This window comes from Xyrauchen texanus, chromosome 22 (genome assembly GCF_025860055.1).
Source record: "Xyrauchen texanus isolate HMW12.3.18 chromosome 22, RBS_HiC_50CHRs, whole genome shotgun sequence".
Lineage (NCBI taxonomy): Eukaryota > Metazoa > Chordata > Actinopteri > Cypriniformes > Catostomidae > Xyrauchen > Xyrauchen texanus.
In genome coordinates, this window is record NC_068297.1 from 11945921 (window position 1) to 11960540 (window position 14620).

General features: G+C 37.4%; 2 protein-coding genes across 3 annotated transcripts in view; both read right to left on the reverse strand.

The window, feature by feature from the left end:
- ryr2b (ryanodine receptor 2b (cardiac)) overlaps positions 1–6920 on the reverse strand; it is a 72822-nt gene extending 65902 nt beyond the window's left edge. Inside the window, exons 1-15 of the mRNA XM_052153338.1 lie at positions 6837–6920; positions 4641–4757; positions 4400–4504; positions 4138–4212; positions 3945–4023; positions 3755–3867; positions 3561–3678; positions 2975–3071; positions 2818–2892; positions 1778–1934; positions 1396–1563; positions 1106–1227; positions 757–940; positions 337–472; positions 158–253 (exon numbers count right to left, since the gene is read on the reverse strand). Coding sequence (XP_052009298.1) covers positions 158–253; positions 337–472; positions 757–940; positions 1106–1227; positions 1396–1563; positions 1778–1934; positions 2818–2892; positions 2975–3071; positions 3561–3678; positions 3755–3867; positions 3945–4023; positions 4138–4212; positions 4400–4504; positions 4641–4757; positions 6837–6884 — 1690 coding nt within the window. The 5' untranslated portion in view covers positions 6885–6920. The remainder of the gene's footprint in view (positions 1–157; positions 254–336; positions 473–756; positions 941–1105; positions 1228–1395; positions 1564–1777; positions 1935–2817; positions 2893–2974; positions 3072–3560; positions 3679–3754; positions 3868–3944; positions 4024–4137; positions 4213–4399; positions 4505–4640; positions 4758–6836) is intronic.
- Positions 6921–8374: 1454 nt separating this feature from the next.
- LOC127662218 (alpha-actinin-2-like) overlaps positions 8375–14620 on the reverse strand; it is a 28066-nt gene continuing 21820 nt past the window's right edge. The window contains exons 14-22 of one of the 2 annotated variants that reach the window (XM_052153317.1): positions 13510–13650; positions 13223–13405; positions 11735–11869; positions 10818–10997; positions 10376–10522; positions 9984–10061; positions 9614–9679; positions 9084–9242; positions 8375–8975 (exon numbers count right to left, since the gene is read on the reverse strand). In XM_052153317.1, coding sequence (XP_052009277.1) covers positions 8817–8975; positions 9084–9242; positions 9614–9679; positions 9984–10061; positions 10376–10522; positions 10818–10997; positions 11735–11869; positions 13223–13405; positions 13510–13650 — 1248 coding nt within the window. In that variant the 3' untranslated portion in view covers positions 8375–8816. The remainder of the gene's footprint in view (positions 8976–9083; positions 9243–9613; positions 9680–9983; positions 10062–10375; positions 10523–10817; positions 10998–11734; positions 11870–13222; positions 13406–13509; positions 13651–14620) is intronic. The other variant, XM_052153316.1, reaches the window with a different exon arrangement.

A 14620-nucleotide genomic window follows, 5' to 3' on the forward strand; every position in this document is an offset into this window, starting at 1 on the left:
ACTATTTCTTTAACAACATCATGCATCTACTACACCAACCAGTGTTTTATTGTTGCACATGGCAGGCAAATGCACATGATTAATCAATTGCACATGCACATCCCTAGTTTAAACTGTGGGTCAATTAACTAAATTAGTAATTTTGTGAGACATCTACCAGAGGAGGCTTCCAGTCTGTCCAATCTGCTGACCAACCAGTCCAAGGAGCCAGAAAAGTGGGCACAGTTTTTCCGATTACCCCTGATCAGTGCAGCTAAAGGAAACCAAAAAAAGTAAAAAATTACAATACTGTAAATTAGAACATCCATATCTCAAGAAACCAAATAAATATTATACCTAGCAACTCGTAAAAACAGTTCAAGATCATTTGCCATGACTCTCCTGCCTCTTTCCCAGCAGCCTGAGCAAAACAGGCTGTGCTATTGTACACATGCAGGTGGTCAATGCAGTCCAGCACCAGTGTGATTATACCCTGAGGAAATGATTAGACAATGAGACAAAGAAATGGCAGTATTAGTATTGTATAGTTAAACATACTGTAGATATTCATATTAAATTGTATTAAATGTGTAATTTATAAATAATAAAAAATAAAATGTCATCATGTCTCATGTAGTGTAGTCATGACACAAACATTTAATCAGTCAGTAACAATACCAGTGAAATTTGTATGGTTCTCGATACCAATTTCAATCCCAAAATTCTAATTACAATTCTAGTATTTTTAGTAAATTTGTTTGTAGTGGTATGTGTTACCTCATCTTGAAACAGATTTTGTCTGTTCTTCAGAGCACTAATATCATCCTTTTGGACTTCATGGTCTTTTGCCAAATGAGGTGACTGAAAATAACCAATCAAATCCTGGAGGGTCAGACGAACCATCTCAACTGGAAGATCCAAAACAGTAATATTTTCTTTGTGGCTCACATCATCAAGTCCCCTTCAAAAATAAAGAAAAAAAAATGTATGATGTCATTATTAGATCCATCTTATGCTTATGAAAACCAATTAGAATACATACCCATGCTCTGTTACCATTGCATGATGATATTTAATCATTTAAATCACTTTCTGGCAGTCTTTGCTTGTTGTTTTTAACATTTACCTAATCAACTGTGAGAAGAGAAGGGCAGAGCTTCGTATTAAACAAGCAGCCCGAGACTCCTCCCTCTGAGAGCGAGAGAGTGTAATTCCATCATCCATGTGACCCTCTGCTTGCAGAATAGCCTGTGAGAAGCATTTCACTTTATAAATTAAAAAAATATATATATCACAGAACTATTAAAAAAGGAGAATTTTGAATTACAACACACCAAGCATCTTTTCTGAACTGTCAAATGTAAACATTCTAATCTATCAGGTCTGTGGAGTCCATTTTATTTCACATAACCTAACCTGTCTCTGTGGCACGCTTTCCTTCTGTCTCTTGGAGTCACTGGTCTGATATGTGAGCCACAACCCAGTGTCAACATGCTGGACAAAACAAAGAGAGTCTCCGTATTTGATCTCAGGTGCACCCATACCATCTCTCCTCTCAAAAAAGTTTAACTTCTGGCTCTCTTCCTATAAAAAAAGACACAGCATGAATAATATGCTTAATAATTATTGCATCATAATTATCAACAAGACTTCTCATATTACACAATGCACACAAGATGATTACACAGATGGTTATATGATTATATAATATCAATTAAATAAAATCATTACATCTTATTGGTCGTAATGTGTGCTGTTTGTCTGGTTGTGCTGCATTTACAATTGTGGGTTGTCCCACCTTTGATGCACGAAGACAGAATGCAGTACTTTTAACATCCGCTCTCTCTCGTTCGATCAGCTGTAGCCCCTGATTGTGAGTCAATCCCAAGTATGATCCAGTGGTAAGGTGTCTAATACGGAGAGGCTGACCCCAGTGAATGTGGCCACCACTCCACCTACAAACACACATAAATCACAATATTTTACTTATAGGGGTAGTTCACATAAAAATGAAAATGATTTCATAATGTACTCATCCTCATGATATCCCAAGTGTGTATGACTTTCTTTCTTCACCAGAAAACATTTGAAGAAAATTTGAAAAATATCTAACTCAGTAGATCCTTAAAATGCAAGTGGATGGTGATTTCTCCTTTAAAGCTCCAAAAATCACATACAGACAGCATAAACGTCATCAATACGGTTAATGTCTTCTAAAGCAATGCGATTGCTTTTGATGCAAAAAAGAGCAATATTACAATACTTTTTAGCAATAAATCATTGAGAGTGCCGAGTTCAAGTGTTCCTTGTGTGAAGAATTTGCGTTGGCGTGTTACGGACATAAACTCACATTCATCTCTCAGTTGAGACATCCAGGATAAGCACACAAACACACCACTGTGAATAAAGAAACTCAGTTGTAAACAGCACCGCTCTTCCGTGTGTGTCGCATGTGCCTCAGTTCTCGCGTATCTCTTATGCCAACGCGATTACATCACATGCGCATAACGCTGCTGACAGGAAGCGATGATTTAGAGTTAAAAAGTACTTAACTTTTTAACTTTTTCACACCAAAAGCAATCGAGTCGCTTTAGAAGACATACATTTAACAGCTTGAGTCGTATGGATGATGTTTATGCTGACTATCTTTTCTTTTTGGAGCTTCAAAAGTCGGATCACCATCCACTTGTATTTTAAGGACCTACTGAGCTAAGATATTTTTCTATTTTCCTTCAAATGTGTTCTGGAAAAAAGGTCATACACACCTGAGATATCATGAAGGTGACTAAATGATGAGAGAATTTTGGAATATCTATCATTAGGTGGAGGTAAACCTACACAACATGCAACTTCTCAAGCCTCCACAGTGATCGAGCTAGAAGAGACACCAAGCCTCCCTCAAAATAGACAGATCTGGAGGAAAAGGAGGAATATAATCTTTTAAAATAAATATCAGTAAATGTCAGTCTCATAAGTAAGGTCTGGTCTCTCTGACCTGCGCTCCTCCACTTTGTGTTCAGCTGCTGGAATGGTCAGACACTCATCTGTGTGTCCATGCAGCAGACGCACAGTTTCCCCTCCTCTCAGATGACCTAAAGGTCAACAGGTTAGAATTGTAGTTAAAGAGATATTTCACGTAAGAATTGTATTCTCTCATAATTTGCTCACCCTCATGCCATCCCAGACTTCCTTCCTTTAGTAGAACACAAACAAAGATTTTTAGATATCTCAGCTCTGTAGGTCCATTCAATCCAAGTGAATGGTGGTCAGAACTTTTAAGGTCCAAAAAGCATATAAAGGTAGCATAAAAGTGAATTGAATGGACCTACAGAGCTGGGATATTTTTCTAAAAACAATTGTTTGTGTTTAGCAGAAAAACAAAAAAGTCATACACATTTGGGATAGCATGAGATTGAGTAAATGATGAGAGAATTATATTTTTGGGTGAAATACCCCTTTAAGATTATAACTCAACACATTTTATTGTAATTTCAGATAATGCAGTCATTTATCATGAAAATCAACCATGAAGATATTAAGACAAATACTAAATGAATGCTGCCATGTGATTGGTCATGTACCTCCTGATTCTAGAGTTGCAGAGGACACAGAAGCCACACTCCACAACGTTTGCTGGAAGGCAGCATCAACTCGGCCAATGCCATTCTCATTACTGTTACTGTAACTCCATGACACATGCTTGAAAGAAAGAGAACAGGTTTGAGAGCAAGAATGAGAGAGACACCTCATTAGATAGACAGACAGACATACTTACTAGGTATCTCTCAGAGGAAACATTAACTAGAATGAGATCATCACCCACTCTAACTTTCTCACCCTCTGACCTCTGCTTGGAGGCAGGGTGAACCGTCCACCAGCACACCTCACCTAAAAGTAGACAAAAAGTGTCATCATAATACATCTATATGCTTATTCTGTCACAAAAAGGATTGATATTTTTTTACCCTTTGTGTCCTCCTGCAAACCAACATCAAAAGCAAGTTTGTCAGAGGAGAGCCCTGATGTGGACAGACAGCACAGATACTAAAACAAGAAAGAAGAGATTGCAAGACCAAAGTCAGAATCTTCAAGTAGCTAAATAGGTGTGGCCATCATTAAGAAAGAAAAAAAAGAAAGAAAAAAAGTCTGGTCTCTCACCATATCACTGTAGGCATGTCGGAACAGCACTGCCTGGCCATAGAGCAGAGTACGACGCCCACCTGCTTCAAGTGACTAGCACAAAAACATGATCTAAGTTTCAATTTGCCACAAATTGTAACATTTGTATACAGACATGACCATTAAATATGTAACCCGTCCTGTACACTGATTTGTGGGTGGAATTATATCCATGATTGATAATCAATAATTGATAAGTGTTCCTGAATGTTAATTATCTCCCTTTTACAGCATCACCCACCCCTGCCCACAGGTCTTCATGGTTGCCCAGCATCTCCTGTAGCGCTCGGACAGACAGACACTGGTCAAGAACGAACACGCACACAGAAAGGTCTGCTGGAACATTCTGTGAACGAAAGGAGAGATAACAGGAAGCTGCAGTAAGATCTTTTTGAGGAGTATGAATATGCACAGACTGTACTTACATACTGTATTATGAAAAGTGACTCTGTTTGAAACGTTCATGTAACCATGTATCTCACCTTTGAGTTGGAGGTGGACTCAAGAAAACACAGGCGGTCACCAAAACCTTCTGCAGCTAAACACAGTTTCTGCAGATGAGGGCCTGACGAGCAACACCTCAACACCAACTCATCCCTCTGAAAAATACACCACATTTCTCATTACAATATGTTAAAGCACTAAGAATATGGATTGATATGACCTCTCAACAAAAACACAGTACAACTAAAACTCAACACTGGGCTAAATGCGTCAGCGTCAGTGCAGTTCAGTTGTTTACAAAATAGCTTTTCAAGTATCATGATAATTTTTCCGATAAGTAGCAATGTCGCGCGATCAAACGCAATCTCGGTTGTCTCGTTTTGCGTATGCGCACTCAGCTTCGTCGCGCGAGCAGAAGGACAAGTCACGCACGCTCACACACTGTCCTCTCTTCCTCAAAAATCCAAATAATTCTACTGAATATATTTTTTCTAAACGGTCCTCCTTACTCATTCTTAACGTTGTAAAGTCACGGTTCGAGTCTGTGGACCCTACGTCTTCTTTTGTAGAGCGAAAAAAATAAATGCTGCCTTTTATTAGGCCTACTATGTTTTCATTATGTAAATTAGTTTGTATTGTAGTTTTATAGATATTTAGTGTAAACATATGTTCCATGTTTTATGCTCACCTTTATTGAGATTGTTCATTTAAAAACCCTCATTGTTTTTAAACTGCAGTTGTGCTTCCCCCAAACTGAATTCCAAAGCTATTACAATCTAACCAAAGCTTAACTAAAAATAAATAAAGAAATCTGAAATAACAAGAACATTACATTTGTTTCATAGCTTTATGATGTAATAATGTTTAAAATGAATCTACTTATACAGTAATATTGAAACCCTTTAGTTATGTATCAGCAGATGGATCGAGCTTTAGCAATATTTTTACATTATATGAAAATTTAAATGTGACTATATTTATTTCGGTGCTTTTCTCATTGCACAGACAGAACAAAAACTACTGTGACAGAAAATAAACATTAAACATCTGAGAAACAAATGCATGATAAATTATAATGTTTGAGAAGGTAATGCAGTAAAATATGACTTATTTGAATTGCCTAAACTTTGGTGATTAAATGTGCCATGGAGAATAACTTCTGTTTCTGTGGCACTGTTACAGTACAGCCTTAAAAGGACTGAATGCTGGTGTATAATTAGACGGACATTGAATGGAGAATTCCAACACCTATTGCTTGTCAATGAATTCCAGTGCACGCACATACACACACACACATGTTGTGTTTCCATGTTTTATGGGGACTTTCCATAGACATAATGGTTTTTATACTGTACAAACTTTATATTCTATCCCCTAAACCTAACCCTACCCCTAAACCTAAACCTCACAGAAAACTTTCTGCATTTTTACATTTTCAAAAAACATAATTTAGTATGATTTATAAGCTCTTTTCCTCATGGGGACCGACAAATTATCCCCACAATGTCAACAAATTCTGGTTTCACTATCCTTATGGGGACATTTGGTCCCCACAAAGTGATAAATACAAGCTCACACACACACAAAATGACTTCCAGTGATTTACTGTAGCCAGTATAGCCCATAATGTTTCTATTTCTACATATACATTATTTGTCACAGAAACATGCGAGCGTGTGAGAGCGTGTATTTACCTGGTCCCCATGAGGAAAACAGCTTATAAATCGTACTAAATTATGTTTTAGAATATAAAGTTTGTACAGTATAAAAACAATTATGTCTATGGAAAGTCCCTATAAAACACGGAAACCCAACATGTGTGTGTGTGTGTAGAGAAAGAGAGAGAGAGAGAGAAAGCGCCATGTCCCATTTATCTTTCTTTTAGAGATATGAGGCTGAAAGTGGATAGCTCACACATCCAACAGTCTCTCCAGTTCTCCTACTACTGATAACACACAATAAAAATAGACATCTGAGATATGGGCCAAAAAATGGGAATCAAACACTGTAAATCATCAAGCACATAGCATTAATGCTGTCCATAACTTTATATATACATTAATGTGCACAGCCCTTAAGCAATAGACAGATTAATGGTTGATTGTTGAGGTCAGTATGAAATTGTCTTAAATGACAACTTAAATTAAAAACATTTAGAAACATGCCTGCATGCAAACCTGTACATATTTGCACTATAATTTTTATTTTGTACTGTAATGCAGTCTATTACTTACAGTTCGCAGAAACTGAATTTCATCTTCCCCCTCTACTGTATCCATCATTTTCAGAGACTCTGTAGCTGTGCTTTGGACGTTCAGGATCCGGTGTGCAAGAAACAGAAGACTGAACAACTCCCACTTATCCAGCCACAGGTGCATCCCAGGACAGAGAGAGAGACCATGAAACCACCCATCATGAGATAATACTGCTCACATTTGATAAGGTTAAAGTGGGAAAGTAAGATGTTTACCATGTGTGGAAAGAAAGAAAGAAAGAAAGAAAGAAAGAAAGAAAGAAAGAAAGAAAGAAATGTTTCATGTTTCTTAGCCACAGAGACATGAAACATTAACATCTAATTATTATTAAAGATGAACTAATCAATAATTATTTTATATTATATAAAAATGCATGTATCATTTTACATATATTATTCATGTATCATTATATGTATATTTATTTACATTCAATAAATTTTTGAAATATAACAAATGCAGAGACTTGTTAATTTAATAAGATTAATTTTTTTATTTATGTGACTAAAAGAAACATATTTGGCCTTCTTGCTCATAGTAATTTAACACCAAAAATATTCACAACTCACTTTCATTGTTGTGTATTAAAGATATTTTTGTGGGATAACAAATTGAAATGCAAAATCACAATGCAATTCCACAGTACATGCCACTGGTGTGACCTGATATTTCTGGAAATCAAAAAGTTTTAATATCCCAAACATTTTAACATGAAGACATTTGAACCTTGAAGAGTACAACTGAATATTCCTAAAAAAGTCAGGTATTGTCACAAAATATTTTTTTGTTTTTAACTGTAGATTGCACTGACAACTTCTCGACTTGATGAAAATGTTCAAACAAAATCAGTACACTGCAAAAAGAACAAAAATATTCTTTCTTGTTTTCCAGTAAAAATATCGAAATATTCTTAAAACAAGATATATTAACTTGACAAGTAAAATGGTATAAGATATTAAGTCTTGTCTTCTGAGCAAGTTAATTGAGCAATCTAAAACTGAGTAAACTATGCTTAAAACAAGAATATATATATATATATATATATATATGGTGTAAGACAAATATTCTTGTTTTCCCTTTGAAATAAGTGTATAGTTTATTATACATTTCTTTATTAGATACATATTCTTTACTAATGAGAATGACACATGCCTCCTCTCCTTACTTTATAAAAAAAATACTGTATATCAGGCACTGTAGCAAAGGGTCAGGTGATGTTGTCAAAGATGAACCTGTACTTTGAGTTCCCATTCAGCAAAAAATAAAAAGAGTGTTCTAACTGGTAAAAACATCCCCTGATTTTCTGAGAGCATATGCTGGACCTCAGTACAATTCCAGCAATTCTGGAATTCTACTCTGGATGTTTTGAGGGATACTACCAGGGTAAAAACAGGAAAGTTGACTTTCTCAATTAACCATGGCAATTTGCGAGTAATTCAATTTGCTAAATCTTCCATGCTGTAGGTTTTACACTTGAAAAGACAAAGGATTTAATTCTATAAAGAAAATAAAGAGAATAAATTCATAACATAAAATGTGTGGTGCATTACTGATTTTTTATTTCAATCAAATGTAATGTATACAGTGACACATTGAATCTCAATTGTTATTGTACTACATGACCAAAAGAAATACATAAATGATTATTTATTCTTATAATTTCCACTAATTCAATAGGAACAAAGTGAACATCAATTTCATACACTTGCAGCTAAATGGCAAAATATTCACTTTATTGGCTGCATTTTGACTGCGTTGCAAAGGTTTTATTTAAAAAAAGTTTTATTTAATAAACCATAATATCTAGCAAATAACAATATCTACTGTAAATATGGAAATTAACATTTGTTTCATGTAACTTGCATGTTTTAATTACTTTGGTGCACTGGATCCACTGGGTAAAGAATTTAATAGGGTAACAATTGAGGTGGAATTTTCAAGGTCAAAGGTCAGGTACTGAAGTTAAAGGTCACTCTCTCCATAGAGGGCAGTGGAGAAGGCGGTGTAGTCCAGGGCTCCATTTAAAGCTCCACTGCCAGTGAATGTGGGCATCCTGCTAATGCAGTACTCTGCCTGTTCTGGTGGAAGCTCTCGCCTTAGCTCATCAGCCAGAATATACGGCTGTAAAAGACCCAACAAACAACAGATAAGGTGTATGGAAAGAATATCTCGGAGAGAGATGCTCCTCTTCATTTGAGATTAGGTAAACAACATGACCCACACACGCACCTTGTCTGCAGCGAGGATCCTGAAGGAGGCGATGACCTGTTCAGCTGTATCGGTGTCTGCTGTCTCTCTGGTCATGAAGTCAATGAAGGACTGGAATGACACAACACCTGTTGTGTTTGGATCAACCAGCATCATGATCCGAGCAAACTCCACTTCACCCTTAAAAACACAGACACAAACATTTACACATTTATAGAATTTAAAAACTGAAATACTCTCCCATCATCACAATATGTTGTTGCTATGCTATATAAAGTATATTATACTTCCTGTATTTTATCATTTGCCCAGCACAATTTCTAAAACTCACTTAATTCTGTTAAATTTATGCTTAAAAAAATATGAAAAAAATAATTAAGTTAGTTAATAATAGTTTTTTTTTTCTTCTTGTTTGAACAACAAAGCCAAGTGGAAAACACAATGCAAATAAACATCAGCACAACAAACCTAAGCCACAACATAATGAAAAAACATCTAGAAAACAAGACAAAAACTAGATTTTTTTATTTGCAGTCCTCTCTGAACCATACCAGATCATAGCCCATTGAGATCAGACAGGCCCTAAAGTCATCAGAATCCATCGCACCGTTCTTCTTCTGCACCACAAATGTTAAAGCACAGCGGTTGAGTGTGGACGGATAACAGAGGGCACGGTAGGAAAAACAAAGCAATGGAGAGAAGGAAAAATGATAGCACCTAACACAGAAACACACATACATTCACACACATAAACAAAACAAATGAGACATCATACAACCGCAGACAGAAAAAGTAGGAGAAATACATCAGATCTACATCCTGCTAGACACTGGGATAAATATATATAACAATCTATGCAAAGAACTACATGCTGGGGTTAAGGATTAGTGGACATGTTGGGAAGAGGGGTGTTGTTAGTACCTGTTTATCATTTCCCACATGACCAATGCTGATCAGACATGCTTTAAACTCATCAGGCATGAGTTTACTCTTCTCTTCCTGAGATCTCTTTGCACAGCTTTACTGTGTCTTGCCTCATTCACTTTTTTTTTTTTTGCATAATCTGATGAGAGAGATAGTTCCCACTCTTGCCTTGTGAAGCCTCTGATAAATTTAAGGCAAAGCATACAGTAGATAAAATAAAGCAAAAGTAAATGTATGTGTTTCTGTGGACAGATTAGTTGTTTTTTATTGTATTTCAATGCTCAGTGGGGTAGAGGGGTAGTGCAGATTAAATACAGTTTAATAGAGCATCAAGTCACAGTAAAAAATAGGTTAGTGTAGTTAATTTACGTAAACACAGAGTACAGCACCCGATCAAAGTGGTTGAACGAGGAGCGGAATTCGTTCATCTGTTCCTGACTGATGCCCTTTGCATCGCGTGTCAGAATCTGAGTCTCAATTTCATTTATAGTGCGAGCGATCGTGGTCAAGAGGAGCTCCCATCCAACTCGGATATGCTGAAAGACAGAGGGATATTGCAGTAATTAAACAGGATCAAGGCACGATTTAAACTTGTTGCTAAGTGTTAGAATTATTCTAAAATAATAAATAAATATATATGTAAATACACCAGAATATGCATGAACATGGATGTTTACATTTCATCACATTTGTAAGATTGCAGTGCATAACAGATGTAGGTTTTGTCCATTTTGTGAGCTCCCTGGGAATCAAACCTATTATCTTGTTGTTGCACCATAATCATTTGAACTACAGGAGCTAAATAATTTATGCATGTGTGCATGACTGTACCTCCATGGTGTAGCTTGTGTGTTTGTTGTCAAAGATAAGTGACCCCTGGATGAGTTGGTGGTCTCCCTCTAGTCTGTCAATGTTGGGTTTGTAGCTCACAATCACATGCTCATACTGCTTCAGCTGGGTCATCTGATCCTCCAGCGTCCCGCCCATCGCCACAGAACAACAGCCAATCTCCTGTTGTGTCATTAACACATGTACAACAATTCAAGATTGACATGCAATACATATATTTCTATAGTAATACATACGGTATCTATCAGTGATAGACTGATGTTTCAGCCAGGCAATTTTACCAATTTGTATTTATTTTTGTTATCCCCTTTTCTCCCAATTTGGAATGCCCAACTACTTAGAAGTTCCTCATGGTGGCACGGTTACTCACCTCAATCCGGGTGGCAGAAAACAAGTTTCAGTTGCCTCAGCTTCTGAGACCGTCAATCTGCGCATCTTATTACATGGCTCGTTGTGCATGGCAACGCGGAGACTCCGCATGTGGAGGCTCATGCTACTCTCTGCGACCCACGCACAACTTACCACTCACACCATTGAGAGCGAGAACCACTAATCGTGACCATGAGGAGGTTACCCCATGTAACTCTACCCTTCCTAGCAAACGGGCCAATTTGTTTGCTTAAGAGACCTGGCTGGAGTCACTCAGCACGCCCTGGATTCGAACTTGCAACTCCAGGGGGCAATTTGACCATACTTGCAACTGGCAATAACTGTGCCCACTTGACCGATTAACAGAAGTGTTCAGTCCCCCTTGTGTTTGTTCCAAAATTTGCCAAAAACATTGCCAATGTTTGAAAATTCTCTTTTGTCAAGTATTTTTTGATAATGTTTACAATAAACATCTGTTTCTTTTCACCAATTTTATGTACGTCTCATTTGCTGATGGCTCGGCCACCCACCTCCATCCTGGTCTGTATCCAGGGTCCGATGAGGTTGGCCTGGGCCGCAAACTGGCGTCTGAGCCTCTCATTAGCATGCTGTCGAGCTAACTCCTCCTGCAGTGCATTGTCACGCTGGGGAACCAATTTCTTCACCTGAATGAACATACATCCTCATTAAATCTAAGGGCACACTTGAAAAGAACTGTTTTTGTTTGAAAAAAAGCATCATATAGATAAAACCAGCATGAACTAGCATAATTCATCCTGACTAGCATGACAATTCATGAATTCAGGAAAACCAAAGTTTAGTATAGTAACATTTTCAAAACTGTTCATAAAACAGAAAAATATTCACTGTTATAATTTATTCCTTTGTTATATAAGTGGCCTGTCAAAGCCAGTTTCAGGGGCTACCCAGGTAAGTTTGAGTGTAGTTTGAGCAAACTCTGGTTTTTCAGTTTCAAGAAGGTGGGTCGGTTTTTACTGGTGCTCATGGCCATAGCATTTTATGCTACATGCCTAACCTGATCCAGAGCAAGTTTTATTCTGGGTTACAGATCGCAATCTGAATCTGCACTAATCAGCTGTGAGTGACATCTCTGGTGCGATTAAATCACTCCCCTTGTATCTCTCATTCACATGCGCCCTTCACAAATGGATATGTTTCATGAATTTATATTTATATATTAAGATTCTATGTATTATTAGACCTGTGTATTAAGATATTATAAGATGATTTGTTTGAGAGAATGGGGAAACCTTTATCTTTTGAGCAGCACATTAAAATTTATTACTGAGTTTATTTGCATTTCTTTACATGCAAAGAGTGATGCCGAGAACCTCGAAAACAATACTGGTTGCTAAAGTGTTTGTAAGGTGATTGTCACACTTTAAAGACAAATTTATTGTGTGACGAGACTTTGCACACAAACAAATATCCTGGTTAGAATTATATTAGACTATCACACAAAATGAAACTGCTTGCACTTTATTAAATGATATTGGGCTTAACATTAATATTAATAAAAATGCATTTACATTTTAGATAAATATATAGATCTTCATGCTTTTAAAATGAATAAGCCTGTATGTTCTTATTTAATGTGAACTTACACATTATATTCAGTTATTATTTATTCTTTTGCAGCAGAATCAGCAACAGTGTTTCTTCATGTTGTGTAAATGATAAAATATTTTCATAATTATCTCTTGATCTTCAGTGGAGACGTAAATCTCGCTGAATTTCTCGCAAGAAGCAAATCATGCCGACTCTCTTAAAGCTTCACCTATTAGCTGTTCATGGCAAATATCACACATTCATGTGCACGAGCTGCAGATTTACTCACAAACTCAGCATCAAACTCTTAAAGAAATATTCTGGGTTCAATACAAATTATGCTCAGTTGATGATATATAATCAACATTATTCCACAAATGCTGTCAATTGTGTTTAACTTGTATTGAACTCAGAATATTTCTTTGAGATTTGTGGTGTGCGTGTCTGACCTTGTCCCACTTGGCAGCGATCTCTTCAGTAGTTATGGTGCTGTAGGGGTTGGTGAGATCTGCACGGATACCGTAACTAATGGAGATTTTCAGAACTTCCTGCTGAATGCCGAGTATGGCCTGCCTTTCTGCATCTGCTACAGGAAGAGTGGCTTTAAACTGCTCGTGACCAGCTATCAGACTCTGCACACAATGAGGAACACAGACAAAGAGAACTTTAGAAGAAAAGGTCTTTATTCTTGTGTTTATTTACAGTATCTTTTTCTTTGGGTTTATGTTGGGTTTACCTGGACCTCCTCTATGGTGTGCACTATAAACATGTCCAGCAGGTCTTCCATGGCTCCCTCCATCCAGTTATTGAAGGGTGCAGATCTCTTTGCGTATTCCAGAAACAGCTGCTCCACTGTCTCCAGAAGTTTCTCTGTCCTCTACAGACAAGACAACAAAACACAGATTCAGACCATATCAGCTGCTTATTGTTTTTACATTGGATCCTTTAAAGAAATTCTGTAATACTTTTTTTGGGGTGAGCTATTCCTTAAATATGTTTCACAGTACATTCTAGAAAAAAAAAAAAAGAAAAATAAAATATGTTTTGTAGAACAGTAAAGATTATATGCCCTAGAAACGCATTTAGTTATCTAAATGAGCACATAACACTTACACTATTGTTTTTATATACATCTGATTATAATACTAACCCTTACCCACAACCCAATCCTAACCCTTTTTGCATGTTTATCAACAATGTATTTGTATGGATGGTTTTCCCAAATGAGGACATACCAAAACGTTCCCAGAGGGAGGTTCTCTTACGAGAGGTTCTCTCGTATTGCGTAAGCTAGCTTACGCTACGGGAAAGATTAATCTTTTCTGAGATATTGAAGCCAAAAAATTATCCTTAATTTTGTATCCATTGTCAACGCAGTGCGGCAGCTGCAGACCTTGAGCGGGCTAGCTAGCGAGCTCATTGGTTGCTCTGCGGCAACTGCTGCAGCCTATAGACGAGCTTGGGCGAACTCGCATCCAATGAGAGGCGTCCGCGCGCTCACTGCATCAAAGCCCGCCAAAAGGGCGGACTAGAGTGCATATGCGTAGTTCGAGGCTGGAACCCTGATTTTCATCTCTTCAGCTGAAGCTCTTCACGTCACTGAACCGAAGCCGCTACGCCATTCGAGGGGCATCAAGCAAGCGTGGACAGCGCCGAAGAAGCCGGCCGTCTTCGCCACCTTCAGCCGTCCTGCGAGCTACGCCATCCGGCGACGTATCCATTTTAAAAGCAAGCTAGTTTTTAAAGAACTTCACAAAAGAGTACGAAGCGTCTTTTTAAGATGCCTCGCTCCACTTGCGCCTCATGCCGCTCCTCTCAGCACCGGAGACCGCCACATCATCTGCGCT